General features: G+C 39.7%; 1 protein-coding gene across 1 annotated transcript; it reads right to left on the reverse strand.

Annotated features, from left to right (window-relative positions):
* Positions 1-20,095: 20,095 nt before the first annotated feature.
* Positions 20,096-21,334, reverse strand: LOC110730787 (protein FAR-RED IMPAIRED RESPONSE 1-like). Its single transcript, XM_021910609.1, has 2 exons — positions 20,895-21,334; positions 20,096-20,774 (listed from the first exon to the last, which is right to left on the reverse strand). The coding sequence occupies exons 1-2, from the start codon at positions 21,332-21,334 to the stop codon at positions 20,096-20,098; spliced, it is 1,119 nt and encodes a 372-aa protein (XP_021766301.1).
* Positions 21,335-22,833: the final 1,499 nt, after the last annotated feature.

Genomic DNA, 22,833 nt, shown 5'->3' on the forward strand with positions numbered 1-22,833 from the left:
TAGGTCTTCAGAGTAATTAGGTGTACTCCTTGGAGTGTTTTAAGTAGCCCATAAACTGTGTTGTATTGCACTAAAACCAAGGTTCATGAAATATGTAGGCCGAGTTATAAGGCCCAATTTATCCAACTTAAAGTAATCTAATATCTACTAACTTTGAGTCTTTGGCCCAATTTATATTCATATTACATACATACTATGTTAAAATGGGCCTTTACACAAATATAATATGGGCCATTTGAAATCCATGGTAACATACAAACTATGTTAAATGAATTGGGCACCACTATCCCCATGTATTGTGGGCCATAATGTGGATATGATTCTAGAGTAATTGATAGATTATAAGACATCTACACCATATTAATACACGCATTATCATTATCATAAATGTATCAATTTAACAATTTTAACCTCACATAATTAAAATATTTTTAAAAAAATAAAATTAATATGATTACTGAATAAACTAAACATTAAATTATAGGTCGATCCTACTAACACACACTTTATCACCTTCGTTGATACAACAAATTATACCCCCATCAGTCCTTACTTCACTAGTTTATTACATTTCAATTAGGACTTTCATTCCAAGCATAGGAGAATCAACTGCACTTGTTCTTCTGAAATTTGCAAAAAGGGACCACATAATAGACTGCAATACTAATTCTTAGGTGTTCGTATCCATAGTTTAATACCATAAACAGAACTCAAGCAGAGGTTTGTTTTAAACAATAATGGATTGAAGGCATTCACATAGAATGTCCCCTATGGAACTATTATAAAGCTTACCATAATGGATATCCATTGACTCCTACAAGTATTCGGACAAGCTGGTTGATGTGCCAGTTAGAAGTATATCATCTTCTGCAACATATTCCATGTGATTAGTCTCCGCGACTGCTTGTTGAGAAGGGAAATTTCGCCTAACATGTAAAAAACACCAATTAAAGTAGATACTTGCGTTATGGAGATGATTGCCATTGGGAAATTTACTTGTAATGGAATGTGAAATGAACATACTCTCATCTTCTTGGGCTTGTTAGAGGACACAGCTTCATCTCCTCTATAGGTGTTGTAGACACCCATTTGTGTCTCCCCAAAACCAAACCCAGTGATGAGTACCTTTCACGTCGAATCATAATCGAATGAAACGAAAGTGTGGAAAGGTCTAGTGTTGCGGAAAGTTTTATTCCTTTTATCTTCTCTCTGTTTTTGAAAACTTTATTTTAAGAAAAAAGCCAATCCAGTTTGGTTGGTCCATGATATAGGTCCAATAGTGGTGTAGTTGGATGGGTCTTGCAAAGACCTTTCCAACGATATATTATAAGCCCAATTCCGATGAATATTGAGGAATTTATGGCCAATTTACTAAACTGGGCCTGGTTTGAGCTTTAAGTACGGCCCAATGATCTAGGGGAGGGCCTAATATGATTTATCATTCCTAATGTAATTAGGAATGGTTTTGGTCTTCTAGAACATTCTAGAAGGTCTTATCATTCTTAATTCAATTAGGACTCTTCAGAGTTTTAATTAGATCAAATAGCATTTTTGACTGAAATTATATTATTTTATCTTCCAGTACGGGAAATTTATCAGATTTTCGAAAACGCGTTGAAATACGGTTTGGCGTCCAACCCCAGGCCTTGGCGCTTGGAATCAGGATTGGCGCCAGACGCCAGCCATTGGCGCCTGGCGCTAGCCACTGGTCCTGGCGCCAATGAGCCAGGGCTGGCGCCAATGTGTTTTTGCGATCTTCAGACTCTATTTTGATAAATTATCTTTTTTGGATGATTTTCTCTATAAATATCGTATCAAAAACTCCGGTTTCATTCATCAACAATCACTTTATGATTACCAATTCTCTTTATTCTTAAGTTTTAATCAATTCTTTTCATTCATCAACTCTCTTCATACATCATTCATTCATCAATTTTCAATAACATTAATCTTTTAGCATTCTTTTATGAACCTTACTTTTTCATACAAAATTCCGCATTCACAAGATCTAGAAACACCTAGCCATATTCGAAGTTGCCTTCGCCCTAGACGTGAAAGGTTTTAATTTCTGAGGGTTTGGTCCCAAATCTTTCTTTCAATTATTTAATTTAATTGTTTTAATTATTATTTTTCCTTGAAGTTACTAACGTGTGTATTTTGTTATTAGAAAGAGGTACGAGGCATCCAAGTAAGTACTTTGATGGTTCAATTGATTTCATGATGTAGATATCATGCTTAGATTGTTATTTATGATTCCTAGTATCATGTCTAGGGTATCTTTAATATTAAGTATGATTAAAAGTATGATGTTTCCTATGCTCTTCCTAATATTAATTATCATTGATTGATTATGATTATTATTAATGATGTTGATTATTGATTATGTTGCTTGATATGCATATTATTTTATATTGTTATTGCTTGATCACCTTTTATGTATGTTTAAAGGGAATTGGTATTTGCAATCACGCTTAATAAGATATTAATAATCTTGTTAGGTTAATTGTGATTATAATTCAAGTGATCGCCAATAATAGTTTATTTGTTTATAAATATTCAACCAACATAGATTAAACAGGTTTAGGGTTAATCCTATTGATTGTATGTTAGTCAGAAAGCGCACATGAATACGAGCAGAATAAAGTAGAGGCCTATTATTAGGGCAGGTTCAATCTCTTTTAGGTTGGATTTGTACCATCATCCCCGAACCCTTATTTGGTTCATGACCTTATGGAGTTGACGATCTCTTGGATTGTTAAGGGGTGTAACCTTCACCTCGTGAACGGTTTACAAGTTCTTTAAAAACTTGTTGGCGACTCTTTTGCTCTATCTTCTTCCCTTTTGGACGCCACCGTACTTTAGTGTATGATCACAGTGGGGTTCGAGCTAGTGGGACTTCTAAAGGCTTGAAATTATTCCCTACAGTTTTTGGCGACTCCACTGGGGAGGATTTCTATTTTAATTCCTGAATTTGTTTCGGCAATGATTTAGAATGAGTGGATGAGACTCGAAAAGTTCTAAGTATTTCATGTGCGTAATTTTGATTAACATTATTGTCATATGCATAAAAAGGTTCTCATTGGAAAGACCATCCGTAATGAGTCAAAAACATAGGATTTTACACGTAGGGATTTTGAGAAACGTCTTTCACAACTAGGACTGAAATAACACCGCGCGAAACTGGATGATTTTATTGAGCAAAGAAAGCTGTTGAGGCATGTGGGAAGTAGCGTCAGGGGCCAGAGCTTGGCGCCAAACATTTAGCCGTAGTGCCAGACGCCAATATTGGCGCCAGGCGCTACAGTTAAAAGTTGGCGCCAGTCTATGTTTGCTAGCGCCAATTTCCCCTAATACCGAGCCAGAAATATGCGTTCTAATATCGACCGGTTTTTCGTATTGTTTGCTCGATCCTACTTCCTAATTGAATTTTTTCTCACTTTTCTGAAACCCATATGTGTTCTACATATGGACATAACCCTCTGGGAATTCATGCTCTATCTACCTGATTGAACGCTCCTGGCAACAAAGGGTACATCTGAGAGGTTGAATTCACCAAACCATGGAAGTGAGTTTTTTCTAAAAAACTCGCGGTGTTCTATCCACACGCGTTAACCCTTCACGGTTAGGCTTCTACGCGGTGCATCTGGATAATTAACCATGGACCCTATTTGACTAAACCATATCCCGAACTTTAGAGAACTAGAGCCATGGTTAGGTTGCGAACTCATTGCATCATATTGTGCTTACTTGCCTAATTGTGCATTATTTGTTGTGCATATATATCCTATGCTCCTCCTAACCGTTTGTTGGTTTGTGTTGAGATTATAATTAATGACTTAAAGAACTTTGCCTAATTAATTAATTAATTAATTAATTCGAGTCAATAAAGTTTTTTCTTCTTTTAATCGGAATCGAAAACAGTCCCAGATCGAGGCTCCAGTATTGGTGCCAAAATCTGGGCTATAGCGCCACTGTATGGTGTGTAGCGCCAGACATTTACTAAAAAGTCTGGCGCCAACCACCATATTGTGACGCCAGTCCTGTCGCTTGTCCGACAGTTCGGATTATTTGTCGAGTCATCACCTAATGTCTAATTAATCAGTTTCCTGTTTAATTCGGTTAATTTTGCCGGCAATAATGCTTAATTGAATCAATATTCGAGTTTAGGCACTAAGTCCCATGGTCTTACACAAGAGTCCAAGCATGTCACTTACACTCAATACACACACTAATACACATGTCTTGACCATGATTAAGGGAGTCTTGTGTGCGCGCGTCATTTTTCGTCATTTTTTTAGGGGGGTAAGTCGGATATTAATCCTCCAATAAATAATAACACTTAAGTTCCCTAAACACATGTAAATTATTGCTCCCTAAAAATATGCATACTTTTTTAAAATAAAAGCCATAAAGTCAAACTGATTCGAGTTAAGTAATTAAAACACAAACTGGCTTAATTTACAACGCGTGGTCAAGAAAGGAAGGGCGATTAATCAAAGATAACCTCTTCGTACAAGTCCAACTTTTCGACAAACCTATAGCTCGCAAGAGGAAAGCAAGAGTTATAATGGCAACTGAGGAAGAAGTTAATGATCTCAAGAACCAACTGGCTACTGTAACTGAGACACTGAAGCTTCTCACACTTAAGATCGAGGATCCCGCGAAGCAACAACAAATGGACCTCATGCAAGAAAGCCTAAGCAAGTTGTCTAGCGACTACAAGTTTCAAGAACTCACATCCCAAGGGGTCTCGGTGGATAAGGATCTTCTTCCGTAGAAGTTCAGTGCCAATGACATCCCAAAGTTTAGGGCAATCGACAACCCCTACTTCAATCTAAGGGCATTTGAAACAATAATGAGTATCAAGGGTATCGATAAGAAAGTTTTCCCTTCTTTGTTCTCGTTATCTCTCGAGACCGTTTGCCAACAATGGTTCTTTTCTCTTGAAAAAGAAAAGACCTCTACCTGGGAATCCATAGCAAACGCTTTCGTCGATAGGTACAAGTGCAACGTTCAAGTCGAAACTGACCATAGAGAACTTGAAATCCTCAAACAGAAGGAGAATGAAGGCTTCACATCTTTGTTTAACAAGTGGAGGGAAACCTCAGCTAAAATGATTGAGGTACCAAGTGAAAAAGAGTCTGTGAGATTGTTCATTAAAAATCTCCAAGAAAAATATTCAAAACATCTTAAATATCAAAATAACCTTCATACCTTTAAGGCTGTTTATGATATTGGGATTTATATTGAAGATGACTTAGCTAAATCTAAAGCTGCCAACAATAGCTCCAACAGTGGCTGGAAAGGAAAGAAGAACGACAATCCTTCTTCTTCCAAAACCGCCCACTCAAATAATGTTAGCGCCTTTAATCTAGGAGAAGTCCTCGCCATGAACAACCAAGGACAAAAGAAACCGTTTAGGAGAAACTTCACTCCTATTGGCATGAGTTATGACACCGCGTTTGATCGGCTTAATGCAAAAGGTCTTATAACTCCCATTGGACCATTTGGAGATCCACCAATCGAGAAGAGGTCTCCTAATTGGAACCCCAATGCGCATTGCAAATATCATCAAGGTAGGGGCCATTCTACTGAAAGCTGTTGGAAGCTTAAGGAAGCTATCCAAGACCTAATTGACAGTAACAAGCTGTCGTTGCCTCCTGCCAGTAAGAAACCGAGTATTGACAATGCACCTCTAGCTCACACATTGGTTATCTTCGATGAAGAAAGCGAAGTTGACCCCTCATCTCTCATTAAACCTGTCAAAGCAACCAACGTCGAAGAGGAAGAAGAAGAGACCTTTTTTGATGTCGAAGATAATCTTCCAGAACTAGCAAATGAGGTAGAGATACGAATACTCACACTGTATCTGAGGGAGACATCGCAACTGTTACATGAAACTCTCAAAATTTTGAATGAACTTCGCAAGGAATATGATCAAGAACCTAAGAGAGAATTCACACCAGTAAAAATGACTTATGAGGCAAAACACTTTCCCTTACAAGTCACCGAAAGACCCAAGAAGAGCAATAAAGTTTATACTCCAATTGGGATCCCGTATACACAAATGTTTGAAATGCTCTCCGAGAGTGGAAAGGTCAAACCTCTTGAACCGAGACCATTTGAATCATTAAAAAAGACAGATAGATATTACTGTCAATACCATCAGTCAGGAGGACACACCCTAGAAAACTGCTTCAAATTCAAGGATTTGGTGCAGAAAATATTTATAGAAAGGAATTAGTCCAAGTTCAACAAGAAGAGGACATAAATGTTAATGGAGTATGGGACAGTGATGAAGAAGATGTCTATCTAAAAGAAATATTAGGACCTTCACCTTCTGTATCATACACCACGGACGACATTTGGGCTGAAGAAGATTCATCAATAGACGTCCTCACAAGATCCGGAAGAATACAACCTCCCGTTTCAACACAACCTATGCCTACTATAAAACAAGTTCCCATACCTATCATCGAAGACAATGACATTGTTAAACAATTCAAGAAGACAAAAGTTGAGATGAATGTATGGAAGCTTCTGGCAACATCTCGAGAACATAGGTTGGCTGTGATGAATGCCTTGGATAAAATTGGGATAGATTCTGACACCACTCCTGAGGGACTAGCTAACTTCCTCACGAGTGACCTCCCTAGTCCGATTAATCTAATCACCTTCTCTGATAAAGACTTACCCTCGGAAGGTGACAAACACTACAAGGCGTTAAACCTCACAGTAGTCTGCAAAAGAATGAATGTTCCCATGACTCTTGTAGACAATGGATGGGCTATTAATGTCTGTCCACTTAGGACTGCGAGGATGCTCGGTATAAAGTATGAGGATTTAACTCCGTCCACACAAGGAATAAGATCTTACGATAATACTCGACATCAAGCTCTTGGCAAAATAACCCTAAATGTGACGGCAGGAGCAATAGAACATGCTACTACTTTTCAAGTGGTAGACATCAAAGCCTCATTCAATCTTTTGTTAGGACGCCCTTGGCTCCATGATCTAAAGGCCGTCCCTTCATCTCTCCACCAACAAGTGAAAGTTATAGTTGGAGGAATCCCCATCACCATTGATGCTTCTCCAATGAGGATCAAATCAATAGAGAATCCAATCATCAACGTGGAGCACGACGAAGATGATGAAGATCTATGGGGCTTTAACGAAGAAGTCTCCTTAATCCAAGAGGATGAAAGGACATCTCTTTGCTACGACCCCCATTCCAACATGATTATCAACACTATGCTAAAGAAACAAGGACACTTCTCTGGGATGACTTTAGGAAAGAAGAAGGGGATAGCAAAATCGTTAGAGTCACCTGGCCTCCCTAAACTAGATACTTTCGGACTTGGTTTCGAACCGACTCGGAAAGATCTCAAGCGAGCCTAGGACAAATTGAAAGCACGTAGGGACGCTCGCATTCAAAAGAAAGCAATTCCAATGGATGAGTACCCTCTTACGCTTAATGGTCAGTTTATAAAAGAAGGAGAGGACTATCCATGCCATGAATTTCCCGAACCATTTGTTGTAAATGGCATACGACAACCAGGATTCGAGATTTTCTTGGATTGCTACTTCATTGACGAAATCCCAACTCCTGTCTATAAGGAGAAAGCACCCCCATGCTTTGACTTTAACGTCATGGGATTACTGTTTGGGTGAGAAAAGATTGAGCCAGTTTATGAGGAAGATAACTCCTCACTCATTCAAACGGTCCTATAAAGTGAAAACTTCAACCCCTCAAAGCTAATTACTCCAGCTGAAGGATTATTGCAAGGGTGGCGCAAGACTATCAAGGTGATTACTCCGAGTGGGAGGAAGATATCAATCACGAGAGGACAAGGGCCAATGTTTGAAGAATCGTCAGAGTCAGAGTCAGAGTCTGAGTCAGAGTCTTTCCCTTTAGAATCTTCTAAGTCTTTAGCTATAACGCCTTCCCTTCCTTCTTCTTCTCCTAGGATAGTTAGTGATCCAGTCCCTGAGGACATATCACTCTTTGATGTAATGATCTCATAGTATAATAATATCGCTCATTCTCCTTACTTCTCGTGTTCTTCCCTAACCCAAGATGACGAACATTGCTTAGCTAACGATGAAAAAGATAAAGAATTTATTAAAGCAATGGAAACACTTGAAAAGAAAACATTAGTAATTGAAGAGACTGAAACAATTGACATCTCAAATGATTCAACTCATTAAAGAGAAGTTAAAATCGGACTAACATTGAATAAACAAGAAAGAACCGATTTAATTAACTTGCTTAAAGAATTTATCGATGTATTTTCTTGGTCATATGAAGATATGTCAGGCATTAACAGAGAAATAGCTCAACACACTATACCATTAATCGCAGGAATGAAACCTGTAAAACAAAAGTTGCGTCGAATGAAACCCGACGTAGCACTTAAGATAAAAGAAGAAGTTCAAAAACAAATAACTGCAGGTTTCATCAAGGTATCCAAATACCCCGAATGGGTCGCCAACGTCGTCCCAGTTCCAAAGAAAGACGAAAGGGTAAGGATGTGTGTCGACTATCGAGATCTAAATAAGGCAAGTCCAAAGGACGACTTCCCTTTGCCACACATCGATATTCTGGTAGACAACACAGCAAATCATGCGCTTCTCTCATTCATGGACGGATACGCAGGGTACAATCAGATTCTCATGGCGGAAGAAGACATGGAGAAAACAACTTTTATCACACCATGGGGCACTTACTGTTACACGGTAATGCCATTTGGGTTTAAAAACGCAGGTGCTACTTACCAACGTGCAGCAACTGCCTTGCTCCATGACATGATGCACAAAGAAGTTGAAGTATATGTCGACGACATGATTGTGAAATCAAAGGACCGTCCAGGCCATCAAGTAGCCTTAAGGAAATTTTTCGAAAGGCTAAGAAAATACAATATGAGGTTAAATCCATCAAAATGTGATTTTGGAGTCACCTCAAGCAAGCTCTTGGGGTACGTCATAAGCTCTAGAGGAATAGAGATAGATCCAACCAAGATTGAAGCAATCATGTCAATGCCACCGCCCAAGACCGAGAAACAGATTCGAGGATTCATTGGCCGGTTGCAATACATAAGTAGGTTCATATCAAAACTATCAACGATATGCGAACCAATCTTCAAAAAGCTCAAGAAGAATGTACCAGTAATATGGGATGACGAGTGTCAAAAAGCCTTTGACCGGATCAAAGCCTATCTCGCAAATCCTCCCGTATTAGCGCCAGCACTTCCCGGAATACCTCTTAGGTTATATTTGACGGTTACCAAAGAGACAATGGGAGCCATGCTAGCACAAGAGGTAGAAAACAAAGAAAATGCAATCTATTACTTAAGTAAGAAGATGCTCGAATACGAAACACGCTATACACCACTCGAGAAATTGTACCTCGCTTTGGTGTGGGCCACAACTAAGTTGAGACATTACATGTTGGTGCATACCGTTTTCGTGGTATCTCGATTGGATCCACTCAAATACTTGTTCGAGAAATCAACGCTCAATGGGCGTATTTCAAGATGGATAGTCAACTTAGCCCAGTTCGATGTGCGGTTTATGCCACAAAAAGCTATTAAAGGATCCGTGGTGTCAGACTTTCTGGCAGATTTTCCAATAGAAGACTCGACACCAATACAGGACAATGAATTTCCAGATGAAGATTTGATGGTCACCGAAGATGATACTTGGACCTTGTATTTCGACGGAGCCTCAAACCAAAAGGGATGTGGTGTCGGAGTGCTACTAGTATCACCTAAAGAAGAACATGTCCCAATCTCAATAAAGCTTGATTTCGACGTTACCAACAATGCTGCTGAATATGAAGCATGTGTGGTAGGCCTTGAAACAGCCCTGGCATTGGGAGTAAAGAAGTTAAGGATATTCGGAGATTCCTCTCTAATCGTCAATCAAATATCTAAAAGGTGGAAAGTAAGGACCGAAAGCCTAGCCCCTTACCAAACTTATCTGGAAACTCTTACCGATCAGTTAGAGAAGGTGGAATACACATATCTACCTAGAGAAGAAAATCAATTTGCTGATGCCTTGGCGAGATTAGCCTCAATGGTTAGGATTCCCACGGATATCGAGCAAATGCCTCTAACTATCGAAAAAAGGCACAAACGGGCATATATACAGGCTATAGAAGACGACGACCCAGTCCAAGACGAAGATGAAGAACAAGAAGAAGAACCATGGTACACAGACATTCTCAACTATGTCACCCATGGAGAATACCCTCCTCATGCTGACAAAAGAGCAAAACGAGCCTTGAGACTTTTGGCTTCTCAATATGTACTCATAGACAACGAGCTACATAAAAGGGTACCTAAAGGTCAAGCTCTCCTATGTGTAGGGAAAGCGGATGCACAAAGAATAATGAGAATGCTCCACGAAGGAATCTGTGGAACTCATATAAATGGCAAAATGTTAGTCCAGAAAATAATGCGAGAAGGGTATTATTGGACTACCATGAATAGGGACTGCCATCAATATGTAAAAAGATTCCCTAAGTGTCAAATATGCCAACTTACAACACGTTTCTTCATCTTTGCTCTACACCTACACATCACCATGGCCATTTTCTACATGGGGAATTGACATAATTGGCAAGATCGCTCCTCCAGGGACAAGAGGCCATGAATTTATTCTAGTAGCAATTGATTACTTTACGAAGTGGGTTGAAGCACAATCATATGCTAAACTCACCGCAAAACATGTAGCACTTTTTATCGAGAGAAATATCATTTATCGATATGGAGTCCCACATGAAATGATAAGTGACAAATGGAACTCACTTTCAAGCCGAATGTGAAGAATTGCTACATAAATATGGGATCCAACATCATCATTCGTCCCATTATATACCTCAAGCATACGGAGCAATCGAGGCAGCTAATAAGAATTTAAAGACTATCATCGAGAAAATGACAGAAAATTATAAGGATTGGCCTGACAAGCTTCACTTTGCATTGTGGGGTTATCGCACGTCAATCCGTACGTCAACAGGAAATACACCATTTTCTTTGGTATATGGAATGGATTCCGTACAACCTGTCGAGCTAGAAATACCATCTCTGCGTATTGCGCAAGAGAGTAAACTCGATAAATTTGAATGGACTAGGGCACGACATGAAGAATTGATCCTACTCGACGAAAAACGACTAGAAGCTCTACATCACACTCAGTGCTATCAAACTCGTATGGCTAGACATTTTAATAAGAAGGTCAAGAAAAGAAATATCAAAGTAGGAGATTTGGTATTAAAAGCGCTAAGAAAAAATGTTTCAGATCCAAGGGGAAAGTTTAGACCTAATTGGTCTGGCCCCTACATTGTCAAAACAATCCTGTCAGGTGGTGCAGAAAAATTAACTAACATGGATGGCAATGAATTCTCAAACATGACCAATCTTGACCAACTTAAAAAATACAACCCATAATTACTTGAGTAGGACACTCAAGAGAGCTACGTTCGGCCTGATTCCTTAGGAAAGGATACGTAGGCAACCCATTACGGGTGCGGCCACTTTATTTTTCGACATCTCCGCGTTCCAGAATCAACAAAAAGTCAACAGAAGTCGAAAAAGCAACTGGCGTCACAGAACAGAGTCTGGCGCCAACCAAAAGCCATTAGCGCCAGACGGTGGAATTGGCGCCTGGCGCCAGACCTCAATAGCTGGCGCCAATCTGCAATTACTGACGCCAATTCAGTCATAATATCTGGGCGAATTTCGGTGTTTTTTCGGAAAATTTTCGACTTCCGTACTCGAAAGGTTTCCGAAAATTAATTTTTTTCGGTTTTTCATTGCTTTAATAAAATAAATTTAAAGTAACAATTTAATTGAAAGCTGAAATTTCATTAATGAAATAAAATTGCATTGTTAAAGGAATTTAAATAAGGCTAAAATAAATTAACTTTAAATAAAAATTAAGAATCTAATACATCTAAATCTAAGCAATGGTCTAGTCTTTCTTCTCCTTCTTTGCTCTTTTCCAATTCTTTTCTGCCTCCTCCTCTTCATCCATTACTTTAGCCAGTAGGCATCCTTTAGAGGACCTACATTCAATTTTAGAATAGATTGTTTCTCCTTCAGCTAGCACCCCATGCTTCTTTTCCACCCAAGCCTTCTTGTTTGTAGCTTTCCTTTTCCCCTTGTCTTTAGTAGTATTCTTCTTCTTAGGCATTGTAGGTGTCTTGAACTCAATTCTTGCACCTAAGCGTTCCTTGGCCGGTGTCACCCTGTCACCTAGACGATTTTTCACATCGGTTCTACCCTGATCAATTGAAGACTTCTTCAGCAACCACTTCTTTACATCATTAGGTAAAGAAGGGGGAACCTTTTGGGTAATCACCTCCCATAAAGGTCTAGCGCTCCAGTAAGTGTCAAATTTATCTACTTCTTGAGATATGGGATACTCATAGGGAGGATGAAGATCCCCGGAAGGAATATTTCGAAGCAAGCCATATTGTCTCTTTACTCTGCAGGGGTAATAATATGTCATGCGGGACAAGCTTGGAAGACGGCATAAAGGTTGCTTGTTAACACCAACCATCCTTTTTATTTTCCACCATGGGATGACCCACTTGATAGCGAAATCACGTGATTCAAAGACTTTCTTCCACCCATGGCGCCCAATTTTAGGGATGCGCTTCTTTCTTCTCACAAAGCAAGTGGGCGTATAACTTTCAATGTCGTCCGGAGGGCTAATTAATCCTAGCCTTTCCATTAGCCACATCTATAAAAAAAAATTCCAATGCAAATAAATTAATATTACAATACAAAAATATATTTTTTGATTTCTATAATTAAAAATATTATTTTTCTACCTGTAATAAAATTGGAGAACCGCGAAGAGGTGCTTTTGGGTCCCTTTTCAACTCATCTAGACTAATCATAGTCTCTCCAACTATCAATGGCATTGGATTTCTCCCTGATTCAATTTGTTCAAGCACAGTGGTTATAATTGATTGACCCTCATTAATTTTACCACTACTAAGACAATATTGATTAAGCATGCAGAATAAAAACGCCCTTCTTCTATATATGTGAAAAGATTTAGAAAGCGGTTTATCAAAATAATAGCGTGCGAATTCTTTTAAGTTCCCTACGTTGCCATCTACTATATTTGATAAATCCCTTTCCTTCATGTTAAAAAAGCGCTCAAAATCCTTATAGTAATATGCATCTACTCTAGGGATTACTACCAGGTCTATTGCAGGGAAGCCTAAAATAGCACCAAATTCCTCTGGAAAAGGGCTAATTTCATCATACCCTATTCTAAAACAATGTGTATCAATGTTCCAATATTCTAAAGCGGTATGTATGAAGTCTATGTCTAGATCTACCCCTTTAATGCCATATATTCCCCCCAAGTGAAATAAATCCAATTCTTTTCTTTCTCTAGCATTGAGAGATCGACACCATTCATGAGAATATTGGGTGAAGGTTTTAGTGGCTAAAGACATGATTATTATTTTTTCTAAAGAGAAGAATAATTTTTTCTCTGGAATTATGTGAAGAATCGGCTGAGCAGGGGGCTATTTATGCTCGAATTGCGAGGAATTTCAATCTAGATAAAATACGGAGTCAGCGTCGATTGCCGTCAAAACACCGAGAATTGGCGTCACCCATCAGCTTTTGGCGCCACACGCTATTTATAGCGCCTGACGCCACGCGCCATAGGCTGGCGCCAGCTGGCGCCAAGTCAGCAGGACAGCCGCGTGTGCTCAGTTTGCGTTTTGATATTAAATTGGAGTCGGTTAATAACTTTATGGCCTCGTTTTAATTTCTTCTAAATATCTTTCTATCCTTTTCTTAATTAATTAAATATAGCAATTATTTTTAGTTAATTTTTATTTCCTTTTTATGATTTTATATTAAAATTCAAAAATCAGCCTTTCTCTCCGTTATAGTTTTCCTTTTTATTTTGGGGGAGAGAGTCGGATAATACCCTCCATCAATAATGAAAATGACGGAATTTTTGCGCAAAATTGTTATCACATCTGCACACACTAACATACACTAACATAATAATAGATAATAATAGATTTACAGAACAAAGTGTCTAAATAACAAGTCAAAGGCAAAGTTCTATAAAAAGTCAAAACAAAATGCATATACAGAAATAAACTACGGCGTCGGAGGACGTAGACCCATCATGCCATAAAACTGCGCCGTCCGAGGAGTCACCTCTCCACCAGCTCCTGCCTTAGCACCAGCTCCAGTCTCCGTAGGAGGAGGGAAACTCAAAACAGGACCGCTCCAGCCAAGGTCAACCTGAGGCTGAGACCGCGGAGGCTGCTGCGATGACAAGCCAACCTCGTACATCCCACCACCTCTGAAAGCCGAGGTAGCCTCTCCCACCGGTGCAGCAGGAGCACCCTCAAAAGAAGACCCTGAGCCCTCAGCAACGTCGGCTCGAGCAGCCTCGGAACGGCCACCTCTACCTCCTGACGAAGTGCGACGACGTCTTGAGCTAGACCTCGCCGGCTCTTTCCGCTCCTCAGGCCTCGTACGGGTGTGAGAAGCAATCGGCTGACCCTGCAAAAAGAATTAAATCAGAAACAAGGTGAAAACTGAAGCATAGTGCATAAATAATAAGTAAAGAAAAGTTACCTCTCGGACAGCGTCGTCTCGACGACAGGTAGCCGCGTTCCTCATCCGGACGAGTTGGCTCCGGAAGGCATCTATGCATCGTGCCATAGCCGAAACCATCTCGCGTGAGAACTGTCAAGGAAAGTTAAGTCAGTAAAAGTGCATGATAACTGAATACAAGATTTTGAATTAGAACTAGACTTACCCTGGTCTGGTGACGAGGAATCGACCGCTCCACGAAGCGCTCGCCCTCAGGAGCCGGAGAAATCATCTCCTCGATCAGTGGGACAAACTTAGTGGGACCATCCTGCTAAGACGGAAAGAAATCAGTAAGGTATTACTTGGGGGCTACTTAGAGAAAAATAAAAAGCTAAGGATCTTACCCTCACATTCTCGGCCGACACAGGGGCTGGAGCCAACAAAGGAAGTAGCTCCTCAGCATAACTCCGCCCAAGGATCACATGGGACCGCCAAAGAGAACCAGGCTCCTCAACCATGCTCAAAAACTCTCTCTCGTCGAACATGTGGCGTGGTGGAGGAGTAGGAACGACAAAAGCATCGGAAGAGTGTTGTCTGGCGACTCTCTCTCCTAAGTACACAACCGCTCCGTAGGTCCCCAGAAAGTAACGGCGCTCAGCAGAGTACTGTGCAGCTAATCCAGGGACTGTCCAACCACCCCATGGTCGGTATACTACCTCAGGTCTCTATAAAAATACCAATCGGGTAAGAACATGTCTAAAACGTCGCAGAAGAGCAAGATAAGCACCAAAATTCGTACCGAGATGATCCGACTCCGGACACGTGCAGTAGACAGGTCCACATGGTGGCCGCCCCAAGAGGCGCTCACCGGATACCCCCTCGGCGATGGTCTCGCCGGCGCAATGGAAGGAAAGTACTCATAGAACCAGATCTACAAAAAAGCTAAAGCATGAGTAAATGCTGCCTAACATATAGGGCTAAGCTTTATAGGGAATAATGTTTACCTCTACGACTTTCCAGAAAGCAGACAGAGCAACGTTCGTCCTAAAGGACCGATGGCGACACGAGTCCCTCAGTGCGTGAACGAAGTCAGTATAGGCCAAGCTGGTCAGTTCCCATAGGAGTCTCGTCTCTCGATCTCTGGCGATATGCATCCTATACAAATCGCCTAGACCATCACAGCCAGAGCCGTGATGCCGTGTCCTCCCAGGCTCGGTTCCCCGTCTCACCCTCTCAGTAATGTGGTGGACAGGGGCAAAGAACAAGGTCTTCTCATCCCACTTTGGGAACTGACCAAGCGAAGTGGACGGTGTAGTGTCGTCCTCCACGGGCTCATGCTCCCGTCTAGTGTTTCGGGACCGTGAACCTGAGCCTCGTTGTCTAGCCATGCTACATTGTGCAAAATCATCATAAATTAAGGTTCTATAGTATCTAAAGGTTTGCCTAGCCGCATGATACTATGTTCGCAAAAACAGAGTATGTAGTACTAAAACAGAGCACAAATTCAAATTGAGCATGACAACATTTTTTCAAGCAATCAAACAATTTCTTGCAATACTATAGTGATTATTGTGACAAGGTGAACAAGAATTGCTAGCAAAAACAACAAGAACAGGTCACATTGTTCTTCACGACCTTAGGAGGTCCAACAATGGCGGATTGCTCATTTCTTCACCAAATTGAGTCAAACAAGTCTCAAATTACTCCCAAGGCAATATACAAACATAAACAAGCAATTTCATGGCATAAAACTTGATAAACAAAGCACATTGAGCATTATAAGTTTCGAATTTTCTTAAAATTCGTGAATGAACATGCCAAAAATTCATAAAAAACCGGAGTGAGTTGGAGGGAAACTTACATAGATCGGGAATATGGATGAGAAGATCTTTGATTTGCAACAAATTTGAGCGAATTCGGTTGAGAAACGAATGAGCAACGATCAATTGAAGTTTCGACTTCTTTCGAGCAGCGTTCGCAACAAACCAGAGCACGAAATGAACTGAAAACGGGAATTTAAAGTGATTCCCGTGCTGGCGCCAGTCCCTAGGCATTGGAGTCACATTCCGTGCTTGGCGCCAGACGCCAATTTCAGCGCATGGCGTTAATGCCGTAAGGCTGGCGCTGATTGATTTTCAGCGACGCCAAAGCAGCCAGCCACCTGTTGGGGTTGTGCTATCCTTCTGCAATATATTTTGGGTTCCTTGATACGCCAGTTAGCCCCTCTAAGAAATTTGACATGATTAGGTAATCGGCTTGATTACGTAAAGTGATCGACCTGATAAAAAGATCGTCTCACTTAGCTTAAAGCGCCTATGCATTGGCTCATTAGCAAAAAGCACCGACATATAGGTTCAAGAGCATAAAGCACCGACATACAGGTTTAAGAGCAAAGAGCGCCGACATACAGGCATAGCACAAGCAAAGTTCAGGCGAACTTTTAAAGATCGACAGGCGTGGATCTTCGGTATTTTCCTTTGGGAGATTATCGCATCAAATGAGGATGACTTCAAGAGAAGATGTCTTCGACATCATTCCCTAGCTTGCGGAAAGTTGTCACAAACAACTGAAGGTAATTTCAGGGCGAAATTGTCTTCGATCATAGTTCCTGAGGCATGGAAGATGATCATAATGCGGATGAGAATTATTTCAAGAGAAATAATTTTCGATGATGTTCCCTTGGACGTGGAATATTATCACAGCGGAGAAGGTAGTTTCAGGCGAAGCAATCTTCTAATTGGAAGCAGTTACAAGGCGTAGCAGTTTTCAAGCGGGATGACATTCTCTAGCTTGCAGGAGGTCGTTAACAGCAACATCAACAGCAGCAATAGGTTACTTTCAGAGACGTGTGCTCGACGGTGCAAGATACACGTTTCTTAACTCTTTTATCTGTTTAACTAATGCTAGTTTTGTAGGTATCGGCGTTATAAGATTGATTTGGGATCGCAGAACGTTCTGAATCATTCTCCGTCCCTATCGATACTTTGACTTTTGTTTTCGAAACTTGCGTTTCTCCAAACTCAGTCAAAGTGGGGGCTTCTGTAGACACCCATTTGTCTCCCCAAAACCAAACCCAGTGATGAGTACCTTTCACGTCGAATCATAATCGAATGAAACGAAAGTGTGGAAAGGTCTAGTGTTGCGAAAAGTTTTATTTCTTTTCTCTTCTCTTTGTTTTTGAAAACTTTATTTTAAGAAAACAGCCAATACAGTTTGGTTGGTCCATGATATGGGTCCAATAGTGGTGTAGTTGGATAGGGCTTGCAAAGACCTTTCCAACGATATATTTTAAGCCCAATTCCGATGAATATTGAGGAATTTATGGCCAATTTACTAAACTGGGCCTGGTTTGAGCTTTAAGTACGGCCCAATGATCTAGGGGAGGGCCTAATATGATTTATCATTCCTAATGTAATTAGGAATGGATTTGGTCTTCTAGAAGGTCTTATCATTCTTAATTCAATTAGGACTCTTCAGAGTTTTAATTAGATCAAATAGCATTTTCGACTGAAATTATATTATTTTATCTTCCAGTACGGGAAATTTATCAGATTTTCGAAAACGCATTGAAATCCGGTTTGGCGTCTAACCCCAGGCCTTGGCGCCTGGAATTAGGATTGGCGCCAGACGCCAGCCATTGGCGCCTGGCGCTAGCCACTGGTCCTGGCGCCAATGTGGTTTTGCGATCTTCAGACTCTGTTTTGATAAATTATCTTTTTTGGATGATTTTCTCTATAAATATCATATCAAAAACTCCGGTTTCATTCATCAACAATCACTTTATGATTACCAATTCTCTTTATTCTTAAGTTTTAATCAATTCTTTTCATTCATCAACTCTCTTCATACATCATTCATTCATCAATTTTCAATAACATTAATCTTTTAGCATTCTTTTATGAACCTTACTTTTTCATACAAAATTCCGCATTCACAAGATCTAGAAACACCTAGCCATATTCGAAGTTGCCTTCGCCCTAGACGTGAAAGGTTTTAATTTCTGAGGGTTTGGTCCCAAATCTTTCTTTCAATTATTTAATTTAATTGTTTTAATTATTATTTTTCCTTGAAGTTACTAACGTGTGTATTTTGTTATTAGAAAGAGGTACGAGGCATCCAAGTAAGTACTTTGATGGTTCAATTGATTTCATGATGTAGATATCATGCTTAGATTGTTATTTATGATTCCTAGTATCATGTCTAGGGTATCTTTAATATTAAGTATGATTAAAAGTATGATGTTTCCTATGCTCTTCCTAATATTAATTATCATTGATTGATTATGATTATTATTAATGATGTTGATTATTGATTATGTTGCTTGATATGCATATTATTTTATATTGTTATTGCTTGATCACCTTTTATGTATGTTTAAAGGGAATTGGTATTTGCAATCACGCTTAATAAGATATTAATAATCTTGTTAGGTTAATTGTGATTATAATTCAAGTGATCACCAATAATAGTTTATTTGTGCATTAATATTCAACCAACATAGATTAAACAGGTTTAGGGTTAATCCTATTGATTGTATGTTAGTCAGAAAGCGCACATGAATACGAGCAGAATAAAGTAGAGGCCTATTATTAGGGCAGATTCAATCTCTTTTAGGTTGGATTTGTACCATCATCCCCGAACCCTTATTTGGTTCATGACCTTATGGAGTTGACGATCTCTTGGATCGTTAAGGGGTGTAACCTTCACCTCGTGAACGGTTTACAAGTTCCTTAAAAACTTGTTGGCGACTCTTTTGCTCTATCTTCTTCCCTTTTGGACGCCACCGTACTTTAGTGTATGATCACAGTGGGGTTTGAGCTAGTGGGATTTCTAAAGGCTTGAAATTATTCCCTACAGGTGTCAACGTTATCCGAATAAGGGTTAGCCTGGGAGTGATTAGAAGAACTCCATTAGTAACATTATTTTATTTTATTTAAGTTTTATTTTAAAAAAATGTAATAGACAACTAAAAAGGAGAAGAAATAAAACCTTTCGAAAGAAACAAAGACAATCATAGATTCATAGTACCTGGACAACCTTCTTCTGTCGTGGCTTCTTATATCCAATCTCTGCTAGTCCCTTGTTGCGAGAACCTTTGGGCCTCCCCTTCCCCTTTTCTTGGGCAAGGGATCTTTAACTCCCATATCAATTGGTTGTGGCAACGTAGTTGTTGTACCAAAGTCATCCGAAGTTGGTTGACAAGGTGGAACATTGTCTTCCGGGTACATTAACGGGAATGTTTGCTCTAACTTTCGCTTGCTGCATTGACCAACTTCTGACTTAAGTTTCTCAAGAGAATCAAGCACCATTGTAACTGCCTCGTCGTTCACCATGGCAGCCTCCTCACATATTGGCTCAAACGCATTCATTAGTGTATTATATGATTATATCTTTTCCCCACCAATGTCTTCTCCGGGTCATATATAGTAAGAAACCTTCACGCATGTGTGCTTCCTTAGTATATCTTTCCTCCACCTATTCAGAATATATTGTTGGGGGATGTCAACAACTTATTTATGTTCTAGAATCCTAATGATGTGCCTGCAAATAATGCCACTAGTCTCAAATTTCCGACAATCACAACATATGACTTTTGTTTCCGTGTTGAAGGTGGCAGAATAAAACATTTTCCTGTCTGTGATAACGTCCTCACTTTTACCCTCAGGCACAACCCAAACACGGTCTTCAATCAAATACTGAATAAGTGTATCAGACACTTGTATCTCTTCCCGTGGGTAGCTAAACATCATACGTGTACATTCATTTTGCACCTCTTGGAACTTGGTGTCAGTATATATCTTCTGAAACACAGCTTCCACACTGAAACCACTTACGAGTCTTCGAATGTACTTCGAGCATTTTGCATCAGCATCCGTCTCATCTCCAACTCGTTTATCCATTGCTGCTGCATACTTTTGTGGAAATTCATACAACTTTGTGTTGCGCGTAAGGAAACCGTCAAAGAAACTATTTATACTTTCCACCCTCTGTGTTGTCTTCATACCCACCCAAAAGTAGTGTATCATGAAAGCAGATACCCACATATGACGTTCCAAATATAGATCGCATAGCCAATCATTGTTTTGCAACTTGTACTCAACAATTAACGCATTCCATCTGTTCTCGAACTCCATTACTGTAATACTTTCATATACAACTTTCTTCAACTCAACTTTCAGGTATTGGTACCTATCAGACATACATCAGTGTTATTCATTATATCAAACGCAACATGTTAAATTTGGTGAATATAAAAAAAATAATTCATTTAACCTTTCACATTTGCCCAGTTTTTCAGGAATCTTTCACATTATGTGCCATATGCACCACCGATGTTGGGAAGTTGGCATCACCTCTTCAAGTGGCTTCCTCATAGAAGCAGCCTGATCAGTGAGTATAGCTTTGGGCGGGGTATCGTTCATACAGTGTAACCATTGCCGAAACACCCACCGGTACGTGTCACAATCTTCATGGGATACAAGAGCACATCCTAGCAATATGGACTGCCCGTGGTGATTTACCCCCACAAAATTAACAAATGGAAGGTCGTTTGGATTTGTCAGATAGGTTGCATCAAAACATACGACATCTCCAAACTCCTCATATGCAGCCCTGCTACGAGCATCCACCCACAACACGTCTTTCAGCCTTCCCTCCGCATCCAACCATTGAGAGTGAAAAAAGTTGTGATTGGCAGCTTGCATCTCCTGAAAATATGTCATCATTGCTACAGAATCACCCCCATCCATCTTTAATCTCCTGCTTTTGGTTACCCCATGTTAAAGGTCTTTGACAGTGTAAGACAAAGGGTTCGAGCCTCCCATCTCTTTGCTAAAACAACCATGAATTTGAGACACAGGTACACCCAAGTTAAAATAATTCTCTAACCTCTTTCTAGCCCTAGAATTAAAGTTTTTCATTCGATATTCTTTCACAAGCTTTGCATCAATAGGTTTAGGTGTGTGGTTTGTATGTTCCAACTCAACGCCCTTAATTTCCCACTGCCCCTGCGATTCAAGCTAGCATAAACCTTTTCTTTATAGTCACACTTCTTATACCTCCTTTTACTGCGACTCGGCTCATCCTCAAACTCCAATCCACCAACAACTCCACCTGAACCACATACACCCATAGCCTTTTCCCTCTTTCTGGCCTCCCTTTGCGCCCTCATATCAGGCCTACCATAACACTCACACCGCCATGTTGTAGATATTCTATGCCTCCTCTCGCCTTTCGATAACACACCCTAAACCTTACTCACACCAAAACCCTTTTTCTCACCGTATTCTTTGTAAAATGCTTCGACATCTTGCCATGATGTAAAGACCATCCCTACTTTTGGTTCTTCCACTGTGACAATACTATTCTGATTACTTCCCACCACTGTTTCTGATATCTCAAAACTCCCTATGGGTACGCTCAAATCAATACTTTCAACATTAATGCAAGCGGAAGAAGTAAAACCTCCACCTACCCCAACTGATGGAACAATCACACCAACACTAGATGTACAACGATCAATGTTATTTAATTTGCAGGCGCCTGATGAATTCCAATATCACGTCCTCTAACCCCGCTGCCCATATCACACACTCCATTTTCATTACCAGACCTGATTGTCGGAGATAAGACCACTATCCATTGCAACCAACTTATACTTACAGAGTTGCACACACACTCATCACGCAAATCCATATTAAACACTTCTCATGAGAACTTGATACATACAACCAATATCTCACAAACACGAAATAGGATTTACAGTAACTAATTAGTGTAATTATGTTTATATACAAATACATTTGGAATCCGAAAAAATATATATTTTCTTACAACGTCTAAGAAATTGTTTTCATTTGCTGATCAACTTATTAGATATCCATTAATAGTAATAATTTTTTGTTGATTTCCCCATTTATCCAAGAGTTACATAGTAATCGCCCTCTAGTAATTTATTGATTTTATGTTTTATTCCTAAATTTTTTAAATATTGTCATCCATAGCAAAGGGATTCTTAGCCTAAAATGGGTAATTTTTTTTTTGAAGTTTATGAATCGATAACACTAATACATACACAATTCTGTATTAATACCCGAAACTAATATAACCAATTCATGATTATTATATGATTAACGCCGAAATCATTTACATCTTCATATATTGAATAATGCCAAACTTTCCTACGTAATAAGTTAAGATACACTCAATAAATTTCAATTTACATAATCTTATTATGAATATCTGTTCA

The sequence above is a fragment of the Chenopodium quinoa genome, unplaced genomic scaffold, assembly GCF_001683475.1.
Source record: "Chenopodium quinoa cultivar QQ74 unplaced genomic scaffold, ASM168347v1, whole genome shotgun sequence".
NCBI classification, from domain to species: Eukaryota; Viridiplantae; Streptophyta; class Magnoliopsida; order Caryophyllales; family Amaranthaceae; genus Chenopodium; species Chenopodium quinoa.